Source organism: Antechinus flavipes, chromosome 4, assembly GCF_016432865.1.
Source record: "Antechinus flavipes isolate AdamAnt ecotype Samford, QLD, Australia chromosome 4, AdamAnt_v2, whole genome shotgun sequence".
Taxonomy (NCBI): domain Eukaryota; kingdom Metazoa; phylum Chordata; class Mammalia; order Dasyuromorphia; family Dasyuridae; genus Antechinus; species Antechinus flavipes.
Window position 1 is genome coordinate 116,337,756 of NC_067401.1, and position 17,130 is coordinate 116,354,885.

The 17,130-nt window shown below is 51.2% G+C and overlaps 1 protein-coding gene across 1 annotated transcript; it reads left to right on the forward strand.

Moving 5' to 3' along the window:
- The first annotated feature begins 3,376 nt into the window (after nt 1–3,376).
- On the forward strand, nt 3,377–16,615 carry TBX2 (T-box transcription factor 2). The gene is made up of 7 exons (XM_051994112.1): nt 3,377–4,318; nt 5,998–6,265; nt 8,467–8,613; nt 9,696–9,772; nt 10,054–10,217; nt 10,650–11,293; nt 14,967–16,615. Exons 1-7 carry the CDS (start codon nt 3,924–3,926, stop codon nt 15,414–15,416), a joined length of 2,145 nt encoding a protein of 714 aa, XP_051850072.1. The 5' UTR covers nt 3,377–3,923; the 3' UTR covers nt 15,417–16,615.
- The last annotated feature ends 515 nt before the right edge of the window (nt 16,616–17,130 follow it).

Here is a 17,130-nt window from a genome sequence, read left to right on the forward strand (position 1 = left end):
CAGGGATAGTGGAGGTAATTCAGTTATGGAGGGAGCTCTGACTGCCCCCCCGCCGGGTTGTCCGCCTCCCAATCCCACCTAGACTTGGCGCCTGAGTTGGTGTGTGAGTCCCCAGGAGGGGGCCGGAGGGAGGGGTCCCTACAGTCGGGGCGGGCTCGGCGCGCGTCCCCCCGCCCTTCTGCGGGTGCAGGCCAAATGCGAAGTGACAGGGGCCGGAGCTTTGTTGTGGAGTAGCAGCCGCCTGGCGCCAGCCACCCCCGCCCCTACCCCCCTTCGGGCCCCCCAGCCCCATGCAGGAAGAGCTGCACCCCCCCCCCCCCGGCTTCTTAAAGGGACATGCACTTACTGCCCCCCGGGACCCACCCAGATCTGCAGTTCTTTCCCTCCTCCCCGCCTCTCTCTACTCCCGGCTCTCAATCCTCATTGCATTCGGGCAGAAGTAGTGCCCGGGCTCTAGGGAAACCAGAGATGGAGAAAAAGATGCTAGGAGCCCAACGCTGGCGCGGGGTGTCTGCTGTTTCGCGTTCTTTTCTAGAGCTGGTTTTCGATGCCCTTTCCGATCTCCCTACAGACCGTTCTCTCAGAACACTGACTGGATCAAATGTGTCCTAGAAAGTGCCCTGAGAAATGCAAACGGGACTTTGAGGTGGGAGGTTGACTGTACTGAGAAAAGAGGGAAGCACAGGTGTTGTGTTGAGCTGGGGGGTGGGAATGCCGAATTAGGGGAACAAAATAATTCGAAGAGTTGGGAATAATTCTGGGGAGGAGGTGCAGCCGACGAGGTTGTTGACACAATCACTTGAACCAAGACAATGCCCCGAGGAGAAATACAAAACAGCCCGGGCTCTATGTTTTTTTTTTAAGTCCCCAAATGTGCACGCACAGAATTTGGGGTCCAGGAGTTGGCCTGCAAAGGACTTAGGCGCTGGCCACGAATCTTGAGGTCCTAAAAGATCCCTGCAGGAAAGACCACATCCTGCCGAGGCCACAGGCAGTTGTGTCCGGCCTGTCCCTTGCTTCCTGCGTCTTTCACCGAGGGTCAGAGGTGGCACACGGTGTACATAGGGCTTTACGGAACCTAGCACGGGGGATTATTACACGGAATGCCTGCAGGGCGGACAGGAGCACCCACAGGAAGATAACGAAGGCAGAACCGAAGGAGGAACACAAGAGTCCAAAAGCCTAGCCCAGGGTTGAATCCAGCCCCCACGACTCCAGGCCGCGGGTCACGGCAGCTACAAAAAGGGTGCCTGTAATTCCGGAGGCTGGAGGGCTCCAAGAACTAACTGAGGGGTGCGTGTGCGGGAGTACAGTGCTCGGTCTTAGTCTGTCCAGGAAGTATGTTGGCACAGTGAGAAACCTTAGGCACCTTGTTCTATGTGCAGCTGTATATAGGTACGTGGCCTGAGCCTTGGTATGCAACGTACAGGACGTTTGGAGGGAAAAAAAACCATCATACCTTCCAGAGTTTAGTGGACTCGAAACAGACTGAATTATCTTCCTGACAGGTTGTTATTTCTAGGTACTTGATACTAGCTAGGTACAATATATAGACCTTAGATAAAATTTTAAAATATTCTATGTAAATACTACATTTTTTCTGTTAGTATCTGTGGAACGATAAACAATATGGAAAGTTTTTTTTTTTTTTTAATGGAATGGAGACGACTCTGTCTCCCAAATTCTATTCCCTTGGGTATAGATTCACCCTACAAAGAATGGGGACTCCATTGTACCAGGTGTATTCGTTCTCTACTTCACCTTCGTATGCGTGCGTGTATGTAACCAGGTGCCGGACAAGGGGTGGATAGCTGTGGACAGTTCTGGACACAACCTATTGCCCAGGACCTGCAGACAACAACATGGAGACGTCAGCATACGAACGCATGTACAGTCTGGTCAGTCTTTAATACAGACCTGCCTTCGGCTGCCCGGGACTGTGAGCAAAGCGTACACACCCGCACGCACACGCACACCTTACTATCCTAGCCCACGTCAAATGCAAATCCTAAGGAAGATAGAGGAATAAACACTGCTTGGAAAGTCCCCCACTGCCATCACCACCATTGCGCCCATACTTAGGCGACGCTGATAAAGACTATTCTACACCGGATGCGGCGAATAGATCTTGCCCGGGGTTTTAAAAGGAACACTAATCTAGCAAACTAAAACCCATTCTAATCTGTGGCTACTGCGTTCAGCCACAGCCTGCCAGAGGAGATGACAAGACCAGAGTAGAATTCGGTTCTTGGCTCTGTCTAGAGAGTTGAGAGGGTCTGGGAAGCCCCCGAGGTTTCCTGGGAAATTTCCGTGTCAGATTGAGATATTAAAGGCTGGACCACTTCAGTTTGTCCCGATTCTTTGCCGCTGCCGTCAGCCTTAAGAACATCCTCACCTTTTCTCTGTCTGACCCTTTCTCTTTTCCCCCAGGGATTCCAGTACTTTCTCTCACTTAACCTCCTCCTCTAGCACTGAACAATTACGGGGAGGGGGGGGGGAGAAGGGGGGTTGCTCCCCGGCTGAGCTCTGGCCCCACTCACCTGGTTTGGAAGGGGTCTTGTGGACTCAGCTTTGCTCGAGGATCTCCTCCGTCTTATTTGTTGCCGGCAGTCCTTGAGTACCCAAAACTCTCGGCCTTGGAGATGTGCTTTGCTGATGCTCTGGCCGCCTGGGTCGCGGGGTTGGGGAAGTACAGACAGATCTCGGACAGCTGAGCAGCGCGGGCCAGTGCATCGAACTCCGCTGTTCTCGTATGGTTCCGAACTGTCCCTAACCCACTGCCTAGTTTCCTCCGCTCTCGGAAACCCGAGTGGAAACGGAGGGGACAGACCTCTGCCCCAGGACATCGGTGATAGAACTCTACGCACCCTCCCCCCCAACACAAAAAAGTAAGAGAATCGATTAAGGGCGACAGACTTTGAATGGGATGACAGTTCTCCCACACCCTGCTAGGTCGCAGAGAGGAGGGACACCCCGTTCCTCTCCAGGACCCCAAGTTCTCCCAGGCCTGTGTGAATGCTTTGAACTTGAGCCTGGAAGAGGAAAGGTTTCCATTTCGGAAGGCCCGGGGGCCCTCGCAACCCATGTCCCCTGTCTCCTGCCCCTCAACCCTCGACTCCCCTCACCCCACCCCCTCAGTCCCTCCCTCTCCTTGGGCTTCCAGCTCCGGGAGCCGGGCTGGGCTGCGCTGCGCTGCCCTGCCAAGGCGGCTGTGCAGAGAGCAGCCGGAGGTGGGGGCCAGGGCAGGGGGTGGGGTCTCAGGGCCCCGCCGGCCCGTCATTGGTTAACATTTTATTCTGTTGACATGTTTTCTTACTGCCGAGGCTTCCGACACCTTCTCCCCTGCCCCCCCTTTCCCGGCCAGAGCTTGGCCAGAGCTGTCAAAACCCCGCCCCCGGAGACCCACAATTGGTCCAAAAAGCGTAAAATCAGCAATCAAGGGGGGCCTGGCTCGTTAGCGAAGGGGGATCAGAGAAGGGAAGGACATGTGAGATAGTCACAGTTTTCCAGAGATCACGACAAGATCTAACCACTCGCGCGTGGTCCCCGGCGCCGCGCCGGAGCCGGCTAGCCCCAGCTTGAAGCCCGGAGCCCCCAGTTCGGCTTTCCACCCCCCCACCCCCCCAAGCCCCGAGCCGGGCCCCGACCGCGGGAACAGGGAGGAGCAGCGGCGGGAGGGTGGGCCCGAGCCCGGAGAGGAACCGGCAGCCGGAGGAGGAGGAGGAAGAAGAGGAGGAGGGCGCAGCTTAGCACAGCGCAGCGGGAAGCCCCCGGCTCGGCGGCTCCGCCCGTCCCGGCGCTATCCGGGGGTCCCGGGCACAAAGGATTGACCGCTGCCCCCACCCCCCAGTCTCCTAGTTGAGCTCCCGGGGTCGCGCCCCCTCCCCTCCCCCGACATCCCCCAACCCCTTTCGGATGCACCGATGAGAGATACGGCGTTTGCGGGGACCGTCATGGCATACCACCCCTTCCACGCTCCGCGCCCCGCTGACTTTCCCATGTCCGCCTTCCTGGCCGCAGCTCAGCCTTCCTTCTTCCCGGCACTGGCGCTGCCGCCCGCGGCGCTCGCCAAGCCCCTGCCGGACCCGGGCCTGGCCGGAGCAGCGGCGGCGGCGGCGGCGGCAGCAGCGGCGGCCGAGGCGGGGCTGCACGTCTCGGCGCTGGGCCACCACCCCCAGGCGGCCCATCTTCGTTCTCTCAAGAGCCTGGAGCCGGAGGACGAGGTGGAGGACGACCCCAAGGTGACGCTGGAGGCCAAAGAGTTGTGGGACCAGTTCCATAAACTGGGCACCGAGATGGTCATTACCAAGTCCGGGAGGTAGGGGCCGGGCCCCGGGCCGGGATGGGGCTCTCAGCGGGCCGCGGCCGCGCACGGTCCCGGACACCTGGGTCAGCCCTCACTTGCCTCCCTTCCCTCTTCGGCGGCCTCTTCTCGCGCCTCACCAGTCTCTCTTCCCTTACTCGGGGCAGAGCCGAGGATGCTTGCAGGGACAGGAAAGCCGAGCCTCTCTAACTGCTTCCCCTACGCTCCCACCCTCCGGCTGGCCCGAAGCCGAGCCGAACCCCGACTCCCCTGGGCTCCCGCTTCCGTTCTCCTGACCCCTCAGCCTGGGTGGCTTCTGCCTGTCCCTCTCCGGTCCCTGACCTCCTCCGGTCGTCCCTCGGGGGCCTTTGGGCATTTTTATTCGTTTGCTCCGATGACGAGTTGACAATTCGTCCGCTAGAAATAAGAAGGAAACAAAGCGCTGGGGTTTTGGTGGGGTTTTCCCCTTCTTCGTTTAACTAAGAAGGGAATATTTTTTTCTTAATCGGAAAAAACCCCAAACGAATAAAATAAAAAGAAAATAACCTCCCAAACAAGTAAGGAAACAACAACCGTAACAAAACCACCAAACACTGCCCCTCTCCCTGTCCCAACACACTCAGAGGCCACTTCCAAGTAGGTTCCCCTCTTCTCCCAGCACGCCGAGAGAACCTAGAGCCCATCCATCCAATAGTTAGTTCTGGGGTGCACCCCGGGAGGCTGAACTAACTGCCTTTGGTTTCTTTCTTCTGGTGCTCCTTGGCCCCATCTCTCTTTATTCTATTTCCCAGATCTCCGAGGCTATTCGCTGTTCCCGGGAGATTTGGGCGCTCCTCTGGACTCACTTCTCCCACTTAGGCCAAGGAATTAGGATTGGGGATATCTAATCGGGTTATTCTCCTAGAGTTGGAGGTGGAAATAGGATGACAGCCTCCTCTTCCACCTTCTGAGAGTAGGGTTGAGAGGAGAGTCCTCCGGCCAAAGGGCCTCTGGGCAAAGGCGCCTCTGGGGCCTGGCCGGTTGGGACAGAGCCTTCTGAACTCGTATGGGAGCCTCCTGGGCAGTTCCAGTCAGCTCCCCAGGCTGAAGCTTTCCTCTTCTCTTTCCAGTTCCCTCTCCGGGTCCGGCAACCGTCACCCCTGGGTTCCCCAATTTCTCTCAGATTTGCATCTCAAGGCATTCTTCCCAGGCACTGGGCATCTCGAATTCCTACATTTACCCAGAAATTTTAAATTGAAAAAGAAAATCCCAAACTCGATTTCTACGGGGAGTAAAGGGGGAAACTAGCTTGGGTTCTAAATCTACTCGTCTCCTTCCCAATTACCCGGGTCGTGGCCCCTCTCTTTTGACAATGTAAATTCCCCAAATCGGACTCTTCTGTATATTATCTGGATAATTTGGGCCAAAGCGGGTATTGTCCTGGAATTAATTGTCCGGATAATTGGGGGAGAAGCGGGAATGTTTTTAAAAGGAAGATTAATCACCACATTCCTGGGAGCTTTATAGACCTAGTGTGAGACAACGGTTTGGCCTTGACCGTTGTGGAGGCCTGTGAAGAGGAGAGAGAGGAAAGGGTCTTCGCTGCTAGGAGGCTGGGGCAGAAATAGGGGCAGACCCGGTGGGGAATCCTGGGACCTGGCTGGAGGGGATCAAGCCGATGTTCCAGTCCGGGTGTCTCCCCCTCCCCCTCCCAGGCGGATGTTCCCCCCGTTCAAGGTGCGGGTCAGCGGACTGGACAAGAAGGCCAAGTACATTCTGCTCATGGACATCGTGGCCGCAGACGACTGTCGCTACAAGTTCCACAATTCACGCTGGATGGTGGCAGGCAAGGCTGACCCGGAGATGCCCAAACGCATGTACATCCACCCGGATAGCCCAGCCACTGGGGAGCAGTGGATGGCTAAGCCAGTGGCCTTCCATAAACTCAAGCTTACCAATAACATTTCGGACAAGCACGGCTTCGTGAGTACTTACTTCCACTTCAAGACTGCCTGCCTAGGGTGTGTGTGTGTGTGTGTGTGTGTGTGTGTGTGTGTGTTGGGAGATTAGAGAGTTTGAGAATAGGTAATGGAAGAGTCAGGGCACAGGTTCCAGATTCTGACCCCCTCCCTAGCCCAGACTAGACCATCTCACTTTTGTGGTCAAGAATCTGGGATTTTACAACTTTATCTTAAGAAGGCTGCTAGGTCACGGGAAATCTGGTAGAGCCAGGTTGGGAGAGTTTGTTGCCCACCTCCAATTGCAAAAAGATCCCCTTCGTTCAATCTGGGACCTGTGTTTTGCCTGGAAATATCCTTTTTCTGGGGAAGAAAGCCAGAAGAGGCAGGATCCTGACAGGAGGGCTCGAAGCAGCTCCTCCACTCCAGACTTTCTCAGTCAATACTGGGGCCTGAGTCTCCCCAAATTCCATTGCTGGAGAGGCCAGGGTATTGCCAGAGGGAGCCTGGGGATGGTATAGTCTATTCACTCCTTATTCAGGATATTTTTTTCAGGTCCACAAGAAGCAGCTGAGGGGTTAAGGCAGTGCTCTTAAGGTCCCAGCGTTTTGGCTCTGTTCTCTGGGACTCCTAAGAGTATCAGTTAGAGTGGAACAGAAAGGTTAGGGAATAGAAGAGGAATGAAATAGAAGGTTCCGTCTCTCTACCCCACCTTGATAACTCCTACTCTTTCTGACTAAGAGAAGGATGATCCTTTCCACAACCTTAAACTTCCCACTGGACTCTCGCAGGGCTAGTGACTGCAGTGGATATAAGGAAGGACTGGGCCCTTGCCCTTTATCAGCTCAAGGTGATGTCCTCAAGGCCAGGGTCAGGCAAAACATGGAACGAATGTATTCTGTTGAGAGTTTCCCTATTTTCTACCCTCCCTCCCCATCCAACCAAATATCTTGGCTGGGAATTGTTGGGAAGAAGAAAGAGGAATCTGCAAGAAAGTCTGAGTCTGGGGGCTTTAATGTCTTCCCTTCCCCTCCCCCACAAAGTTGGTTCCCTTTAGGATCCAAACTCTTCACTTCTATAAACCTGTTGGAGAAAAAATAAAAGCAACTCTTTGGGGTGCTGTGTCCCTACATCCTGACTTTTTGTCTCTAGGAGCTTATCTTTTTGCTTACTTGGATCAGTCTTCCCTCAGTTCTGGCCCCTGTATCGTGTCCCTACTGCTCCCAATCCTTGAGAAGGCCTCTTTCTCTAGGGATTTATTCACTAAACCAGATGCCCCCACCTTCCTCTGGTGACTAGAGAAAGCCTATGAGCTTCCTCCCCCTTTGGAGTACTGCTCTAAATTGAGTCCCATATTTCTAGGTGCACCTCAGTTTACCAGGAAGAAAGGAAAGAGGAAAGGGTTTTGTTTCCTGCTTTCCTTAACTAAATCCTCCTTCTCCTCTCCCCCATCTAACTTCAAATTAAATTCAAATGTCTTCTTCGGTTGAAAAAAAGGAAATCTGAAGAAATGGGTGCAAAAGAGTGACTATTCTGCCCTATCCTTCAGGATAGAAGGTGGATCCAATCACTGGGGTGATTTATTTACAGAAGAGTCGGTATTGAAAGGGATTTCTCAGTATCCCGGTGGAGATGACCTTAAAAACCTGGATTTGGCTGGTCTTTATGTTGTTCTTCATTTTTCTCTTCTTTCAAACGACTAATAACAACAACATTATCTTCCTCCTTTTTTCTGTTTCTCGGCTTCTCTGGCTTTCTTTAACTCTCAGTTAAAGTCCTACCGTTTGCAAGAAATCTTTCTTAATTTCCCTTAACCTTAGGGACTTCCCATTGAGTTTATTCTCAATTTGTCCTCTCTATATATTTGTACACAATTGTTACATGTTGTCTCCCCTTTTAGTTGTGAGAGCTCCTTAAGAACGAGGACTGTTTAAAAAAAAAAAAAAAACTTTGTATCCTTAGTGCTTAGCACAGTGTGTTTTGGCACTTAATAGGAGCCTAATAAATACTAATTTAATGACTAATAATAATAATTAATAATGATGATGAACGGAGAACAGAGGGGAGAGCTGTGAAGAAGTAACTGAGACATGAGTAAAAAAGGGAAGGTCCGACTGGACACTGGAAGGAATGTGTTGTTGGCGAGAAATCTGCTTAGTTGCGTAGGCTGGTAGGTCTGGGGCGCGCTCCTAATCTGCCCCCTAACTATGTACCCTACACCCACAGACTATCCTGAACTCCATGCACAAGTACCAGCCTCGCTTCCACATAGTGAGAGCCAACGACATTCTGAAGCTTCCCTACAGTACCTTCCGCACCTACGTGTTCCCGGAGACCGATTTCATTGCAGTCACCGCCTACCAGAACGACAAGGTGGGAGCTTCAGGAGGGCGGGAGACCCGGAGGGTTATACTCCTCTTTCCTTTGTCTTTCCGACCTCCGTACGAGTTCTACCCTAGTCTTCCGAGGAGAGCTGGGAGAAACAATCAGGCCCTCCCAGGTGGAACTGTTTGCCTAGTTATTAACAAAGGATTTAGAGCTCTTTTAGACGTTGCCCCCACCTATTTTTCCTCCAGGGCCGAGTTTAAACTTACCTGCTAAGAGCAGGTAAGGGTGGAGCCCCGGAAAAGCTACCCGGAGGCTTTCTGACTCCTGGCTAAATCCATTAAAATTTCGGGGAACCCTTGATGTTTTGGAGGTGGCAGGTGATGTAAGCGGATAAAAGCAATTTTTTTCACCGAGGAGAGAGTTTGTTAGGATATCTGAATTCTGCGGTCTAAGTAACAGAATTAGGGGATTCAGATTGCTTTTATTAAATTTTTAAAGAACTTTCTATTAAGTGGTTTTCTGTGGGTCGCTCCTTCACCCCAGTAAAAATGGGGAGAGACAGCTGCCTGCTGCCAAAATGAGAGCATAAGGATGTATTTCGGAGAGGATTTGCTTTCAAGAACAAAGTTTATGGTATAATGGAGTTGTTATTAAGGAAGGTCCAGTACCTCTCACTCTCACCGCTTTGGCTTCTTAATTCTGGATTTCACGATCACTTCCCTCCACCTTCTTGGTGGGCGCTGGAAATTTTTTCTATTGTTCTTTTTCACCACTATCACCATCACCCAACTATGAGGGGGGGTGAGCTGTGCATGAAAGGTCAAAATCTCAGGTTCCATCATCTCACCATTCTTAGGGTCCTGGAATTAAACAACTGTTCTCCCATGCTATATATCCAAAATCTGCAGTAGGAGGAGTCAAGAACACCAAACTCTGAGGAACAAGAAATTTGGGTGAAGGAGAAGGGTCACTACCCCAAGTGTGACCCCTAAAATGAGCAAGGTCAGGGGCAAGATAGGGAAAAGTCAAGGAAGCCATAGATGACTTAACGGAAGGGCAAGATAGTTCCTTTTCGTATCCCCACCCCACCGTGACCACTCTACTTCTCTGTCTTCTCCCCATCCTAGATCACGCAGCTGAAAATAGACAACAATCCCTTTGCAAAAGGTTTCAGAGATACAGGAAATGGCCGGCGGGAGAAAAGGTGAGAAAATGGAGAGAGGGAGTGAAATACTTTGGGGAGTCGTTATTCTCCTATAATTTTCTTGGCAAGGAGACTGCTTCATGGGGATAGCTCCCATGCCCTTCACCTGTTCCCAAACTCTTTCTAACGAGTATGGGAACTTTTCAGAGACTAGTGCTTTGCAGTTTAGGGGCCCTGCCCGCGGGGTCAGAGTAAGTATTGTAGCCAGCAACTCGAGAGAGCTCTCCTGTCCTTCCCCTGAAGCTTCCTTCCTTAATGTTCCCTACTTGCCCTCTTCCCAGGAAGCAACTGACCCTACCATCCCTTCGGATGTACGAAGAGCAATGTAAACCGGAGAGGGATGGGGCTGAATCAGATGCCTCCTCCTGCGATCCACCTCCAGCCCGAGAGCCACCTTCCTCCCCAGGCACAGACCCCAGTCCCCTGCGTCTGCATCGCACCCGAGGTGAGGAACTGAACGTAGAGAATGACAGGTCTGAAAGGGAAGATAGAGGGATGAAAAAGGGGGTAAGGGTTGGGCGCAAAGAGAAGAGCGGGGATGGGCGAAAAGATAAACATGATTGTTTATCCTGCTTGCATTATGCTGCTCTTGATCACAGCCCTTTTAGAATATATATAAAAGCAGTATTTGTGCTAGGGGCATCGGAGGTGGGAAGGACTGAAGAGAAGAGAGAGAGAGTCACTTTTACTTGTTTGTGACCAGAATGGTGTGTGGCGAATAAGCGCCCTGAGACCTGGGGACAGACAGACACACAGACTCACAGACACAGACACGGACAGCCCCAGAAACTCCAGGAGGTGACGTTAACCCTTCATTCCACATTTTGGGCTTTATTGACCTTCAGTTCTTTTCCCTTTCCTCGCTTTCTCTCTGCAGTAGACGAGAAGCTGTGCACTGCGGACAGCGACCCGGAGCCGGAGAGACTTGGGGACGAGCGGCCTGGGGGCGCATTAGGGCGCAGCCCGGGTCTGGAGCCGGCCAGTCCCCAGCGCCTGGTGGAGTCCGAACGCGTCCGAGAAAGGCGCAGCCCCGACCGGGGCAAAGAACCAGGAGAAGGCGGTGGCTGCCTGGACGGCCCCTTCAGCCTGAGGGGCTTGGAGAAGGACAAGGCGGAGGGCAGGAGGAAGGACGAGGCCCGGAAGGAGGGCAGCGAGGTCAAGGAGGCAGGGTTGGCGCCCCTCGTGGTACAAACGGACAGCGCCTCGCCTCTCAGCGCTGGCCACCTACAGGGCCTGGCGCTGTCGGGTCACCTGCATGGTCAGCAGTTCTTTGGGCCCCTGGGCGCCGGGCAGCCGCTCTTTCTGCACCCAGGACAGTTCGCCATGGGCCCCGGGGCCTTCTCTGCCATGGGCATGGGCCATCTGCTGGCCTCGGTGACTGGAGGCGGCGGCGGCGGCGGCGGGGCCGGGGCGGCCACGGCAGGACTGGATGGCGGAGCTGGTCTGGGCTCGGCCGCTGGAGCGGCTGGAGCTGCGGCCCCCTTTCCTTTCCACCTCTCACAGCACATGCTGGCATCTCAGGTAAGCAAGAGGCCAGCCTGGGGCCAGACCTGGGTAGGGGTGGGGGTGGGGGAGGCGGGGAGCGGGGGCAGAAGTAAAGGGAACAACCGGTGAACCTTGGCCTTTGCAAAGAAGCCTTAAGGGTCAGCCAGACAACCGCCTTGCCATGTGGGAGGCTAGAACTTCAAGGCCTTGCGACAGGCAAGGGTATTCTAGGGGCAGAGACTAGGACTTCTTCAGGCTCCGGTACCTGGCCCACTAACGCTTCCCAGTCCCTAGAGCCGAAGTCCAGTTAAGACTAGTCCGCCAGCGTGAACGAGCGGGACGCTAGGAACGTTACCTAAAACCAAACGTAGGAATAAGTGTCTGAGTCGCAATTGACTCCAGAATGCCTGGGATTAACACTTAACTGTTTGCCTCAGGGCAAAGGCAGGCCACCCAGCTCCCACACAGTGGGGCAGAGACCAGGTTTCTATTCTACAGTAGACAAGGCGGAAAGGAAGCTAGCTGCTTGTTTCTTTCCTGAATAATAGAGACCAAAAGATGTTTGTTCCTTCTCCATTCCCGCCTCCGTCCCAGCTGCTTATTTTCTCATCTGCCGTTGTGTTCTGGTCTGCCTCCCACCCCACTCCAGTCTCAGTATAGAAAGAAAAGGGAGCAAGAGAAATTTCTCTTCTTCATTTTTGACCCCCTTCCTCCTCCTGTTCCCCCCTTCCTTTAGGGTTAAGGCAAGGGCAGCCAGAACAGTTTCCTTTGGGTTTGTACAATTTTTTGTATATACAATAGGGATTTCATTTGAGTAAGAAGCTCTCAATGAGGGTTTCCATAACTATTACAGATCAGCAGCATCTCTGCAATTTATAGTCTTAGCCTGGGCCACTGAGAGGTTAAAAGACTTGTCCAGGGTATAACATTTAGTAAATCTGGCAGAGGCATGCTTTAAACCTAGAAATCTTGGCTTTGAGACTAGCTGTCTGTCCTCTATGTTGTGCTGGCCTGTTAATATTTTGAATTTAAATTCTGCTCCCCTTAAAATAAAATTTCTGAAAGCCTTCTCACTTTTGCCTTGTATTAATGACAAATTAAGAACAGATCTAAAGTCAGGGTGACTGCTATGCTCATTTCTGGTCAGGTTATGTTAGCCAGTTTGGAAGTATTTCCAAATCCCCTTCATTCATTACTGCCACCTTCTGGACTAGCAGAGTGTGGGGAAGATTTGGCCCAAGATTTTCTTTGTCCCCCTTTTCTACCCGTTGGGGAGTTTAGATCTGCAGTAAGGAAGGGTCCCACCTGTAAGTTCAGTTCATTCTGACCCACGTTAAAAAAAAAAAAAACAAGAGGCCACAAAATAAAGCTCAGTATATTAGTGGGACTATGCTCAGCTTAATGTTTAGAGATCTGCAAGAGTAAGACATCCTCAGAAAATCTAGAAGGGTATTTCAGAGGCATTACTTGGGGGGGGGAGGGACTCCTTTTTTAAGAGTCTTCTACAGACTTTATGATTGTTAAATCATAAAGAGAGACAATATAGCTGAGTGGATAGAAAGTTGGCATCAATTCTGTCTTTGATACATACAGACTGTGTGACCTCAGGCAACTAACTTCTCTGTATCCCCTGGAAGCTCTAATCTTTTGAGTTGCCAAAGAGATGTAAACCTGCATTGATAAAGAGTATTTCCTCATGGAGGGTTAGTTCCCTATACCAATGAAATCATAGATCCCCCCAAAAATTTTTTTTATAAAGCTATAACAAAGCATTTGGGAAACACAAAACTGTAATATTGGTTGAGAGAGAATTATTATCCCCATTTTATAGATGAGGAAACAGAGGCTCAGAAATTTCTGAAGTCAGTGAATATCTTAGTTGGATTTAAACTGAAGTTTTTTCACTCTTTCCTAGATGATATAATTCCTAAGTCCTCAACTACACATCATAGTTGATGTTGATCTCGGGATATTTACTAATATAAAAAGCACTTGCTTTAGTTTTGTAGTTACCAGTGAGAGAGTGAGTAAATAGACAAAAAATAGGAAAGTCTTGCTTCAAAGGCAAATTCAGTACCCAATAAATCCCTGCTTTTTTTGTTTTGTTTTGTGATCTTGAATTATCACTTTCATTCCAATTCATACTCCCTTCCTTTAGGAATAGGCAAATCTGCATACCCTTGAGGAACCTTTTAGTTTTTCCTCTATTTCTTCTCCCTTGATACCAGCTTTGAAAAGAAGCACAAGGAATTCGATTTTCCCTTTTAGGTATGTCTCCTCTTGCCAGTCCAGGAGGCAGTCCACCCACCAATGGAAGGAAGGGAAAGATAAACTGAAAGTCCTAGCTACTTGGCTTGAGAACACAGTGTCATATAAGACTTTATTCTTACAACTGTTTGAAGCTTTTTAGTCCTTTAGAACACACTGACTAAGAATCCGATAATTCAATGCTGGATAATTAGGAACTAATTGACATTCTATTTACCTTCTGTATTATTTTTCTAGCACGAATGATCTTAAAGCCTAGGCAAATAGATTTTTATAAATTCTCCTTTTACACTCTTCTAAATGCACAGATTTCTTCTCGCCTTCCAGGAGTTTTTTTTGGGGGGGGAGAGGGAGTGAGGGAGGAAAAATATACATATATGTGTCATATATAGCTGAGCATACAGCTATATATATATCCAATGGGAGGAGCCCATTTAGAATCAGAGGACCAAGCGGTCCTTATCCATGCTCTGCCACTTACTATTCTTGTATCTTGGACAAGTATTTTCATCTCTGTGAGACTCAGTTTCCTTCTCTATAAAATGAAGAGTTGGATTAGATGAGGTGTTTTTAAATTCTCCTCTCTCCTTCCCTTCCTCACCCACTTTGGCAAGCCGGAAAAATCTTTGGGTCTCTTCTAACAATCATTTTTTTTTTTCAAAATCATCAAGTAAAATTCATAGGAAAATAAACGAAACCATTTATTGAAATAATAAATAGGCAAACTGATCGTGTGAGATCCAGTAATTTTGAAGTAGTGGTGAACATAAATGATATTTTGATATAGTTAAAACAATTGTAATGATGTGATAGGAAACTATGATTTCTATCGGGGATAATTACACAGGTGCTGCTAATACTATTGTGGCTTGTTTCCTACATTTAGAGTTGAAGGAAATGCTCATTTCCGTTAGGATTTAGTGAAAATAAAGATTTATTTTTCCCCCACCCAAGTTCCCGGAGTCCGTTCTTTAAGAATATTTGGACTGGATGATCTCTAAGATCTCTCACAGCTCCAATGTCCTAGTGTTCTAAGTCTTACATTTCCCTCCTCCAAGCCTTCCCACACGCTGCATCTCCACCTGGAATTCCTTTCTCCTCCTACCATCTTGACCTATCAAAAGCCTATCCATCTTTCAAGGCACAGATTAAATTCCATCTCCTCCTGGAAGATTTACTTAATCACCTCAGCTAGACGTGGTTTCCTCCCTCCCTCTGAAATTCTATTGGTCTCCCAGTCACATATGTTCACGTGGCACATACCGAATGCTACCTTGTCCATGTGGCTTCTACTCATCGAGACTAAATTCCCAAGAGGCGCCGCCTATCTCTTTCCCTTCTTGAGTTCCATATGTCACCTTGCAAATAGTATGATGATTTCACATTGATTGAATGAATTGATGTTGAAAGAATGATTGACATATTTCTTTGTTGATTTCAGGGGATCCCGATGCCCACATTTGGTGGGCTCTTTCCATATCCCTACACTTACATGGCAGCTGCCGCAGCCGCTGCCTCAGCCTTGCCAGCCACCAGTGCTGCCGCCGCTGCCGCTGCCGCTGCGGGCTCCTTATCCCGGAGCCCTTTTTTGGGCACTGCCCGGCCTCGCCTTCGTTTCAGCCCTTACCAGATCCCTGTGACCATCCCTCCCAGCACCAATCTCCTTACCACGAGCCTGGCTCCAGATGGCTCCAAGGCGGCTGGCAGCAGCCGGGAGCCCAGTCCCCTGCCCGAGCTGGCCTTACCTAAGGTGGGAGGCTCACACCGGGGAACCCTGTCCCCTAAAGGCGCAGCCAAAGAGGCCGCCAGCGAACTACAGAATATCCAGAGACTGGTGAGCGGTTTGGAGAGCCAGAGGGACCTGTCCCCGGGACGGGAGTCGCCGAAGTGAAGGATCAGTGTGGACTAGGCCAGCCCCCCTACCCACCCCACCCCCCGTCTGCCTCCCAAGCCCCAGCCTCATCCCCGCCCCCACTGACCCCTGTGGCTCCAGGATTTTGTACAGCACGGTATGGGTATTTATTTAAATAAATAAAGGAGCGATGGGGCAGCACCAGCCAGAGATGGAAAAACCAGCCAGTCCAGTCTGGACTGTGGGCACTGCAGAGATGAGCTGGGGTATTTCAGCTCAATCCCCAACATGCAGAGAATATATGTGGAGGGAGTAGCCTGCCTAGGTTCAATCCAATAATATTCCTCAGTCAATATGGAGTCTTTCCGGAGTCTAATCCTTCTCACATCAGTCTTTGGGTGCTGGTTTGGGACTAAATAACCGTGAGTTCCCCTTTTAGGGGCGCGTGGGGAAGGGGGAAGAAGGAAGACTCTATGTCCCTGGGCTCTTGGAAGGCTAGAGGGAATCACCGGAGGATCCTCAACATCCCAAGTTTCAGGTCGGGGAGGAGTAAGAGAAAACAGAAAATAGGATGATATGGGATGAAGGGTGAAGGCAGAGACTTTCGGGAAGGAAGGAGGATAGAGCTGAGTTGGGGACACAGCTGCCCCTATCTCCTCCCACCAACCTAATCCCAGCAAAGGGTGGGACACCCCACCCTTGGGAATCTGGAGAGGAAACTACCACTTCCACCCCAGACTCCCTTCTGGCGGGGGAGGGGGGGAGGAGAGATATTTATGAAATAAATGATAATTTGTGTAAATAAGCTTTAAGGTTCCCAGAATATGCAAATTGGTATTAATTTATTCAAAGGTGTACATTACCGTGTACATAATATTTAGAGTTTAACTCGTGGCATATAATTTCGTTGGGTTTTTGTTTGTTTTGTTTTGTTTTTCGGGTTTTTCTCCCCTTTTACACGAGCATATCTATATTGTAAATGGTGGGAGAAAGGAGAGCTATTTAGTGCTTTGTGGCTGCCGGGGACCCGAGCTCCCGGGGGAAGCGCTGTCGGAGAGCCGGCCCCGCCTCGCGGCTGACCAAGGGGCCCCAGAAAGCAGCCCTGACCCCGCCCCTTTCCTGGGCCGGGGGCCACCTCAGGTGTTTTTTTTTTTTTTTCACTCCGAAATGAGAACGAAACAAACCGAAGAGGAAAGAAAAGATTATTATTAATAATAATAAATAAAGAAATGAAGTGAGCTCTGAGCTGGGCCAGTGCGCTCTGTGGGCAGGGGTGATGGGAGGGAGATCCGAGGGGATTTGACCGCCTGGAATTAGTCTGCGAGTCTGGGGAGAGGAGGGGACTAGATTCTCCAGCTCGAGTCACAGTGGGGTGGGGGGCCCTGGGGAGTGTGTGTGGGGAAGAGCAGGGGGTGCCCGACAGGCACTAGGGCCTCCCTAGTCCCCGGCAGCTGTTCCTCCGGCCGCTTTCCATTTATCATGTCGCCAATTAGCCAGGGGTTGGGGGAGGGGGTCAGGCGGGCTCGTTAGAGGGATAATGAGGGAACGGGACCCTGGAGACGTCGCCTTCCCTCCCCCGCCGGGTCCCTCCTCGGGCGGCGCCGGCTCCGGTTCAGCCCGCGGTCTGGGGACTGAGAGCCCGAGCCTCACCCCACCCCCAGCCCAGCCCACTGGAGCTGGGGAAAGCAATCATCCCTCCCCTCTGTCCTTTCTTCCCTCCAACGAGTCCTTCTGTCCAGGTCGAGCCCGGGGC

Excerpts from the sequence above, each read along its gene's own strand:
- TBX2 (XM_051994112.1), top strand. The coding sequence starts at position 3,924 with ATGAGAGATACGGCGTTTGCGGGGACCGTCATGGCATACCACCCCTTC. Across the intron at positions 4,319-5,997 it reads GTCATTACCAAGTCCGGGAG|GCGGATGTTCCCCCCGTTCA; the intron begins GTAGGGGCCGGG and ends TCCCCCTCCCAG. Across the intron at positions 11,294-14,966 it reads AGCACATGCTGGCATCTCAG|GGGATCCCGATGCCCACATT; the intron begins GTAAGCAAGAGG and ends TGTTGATTTCAG.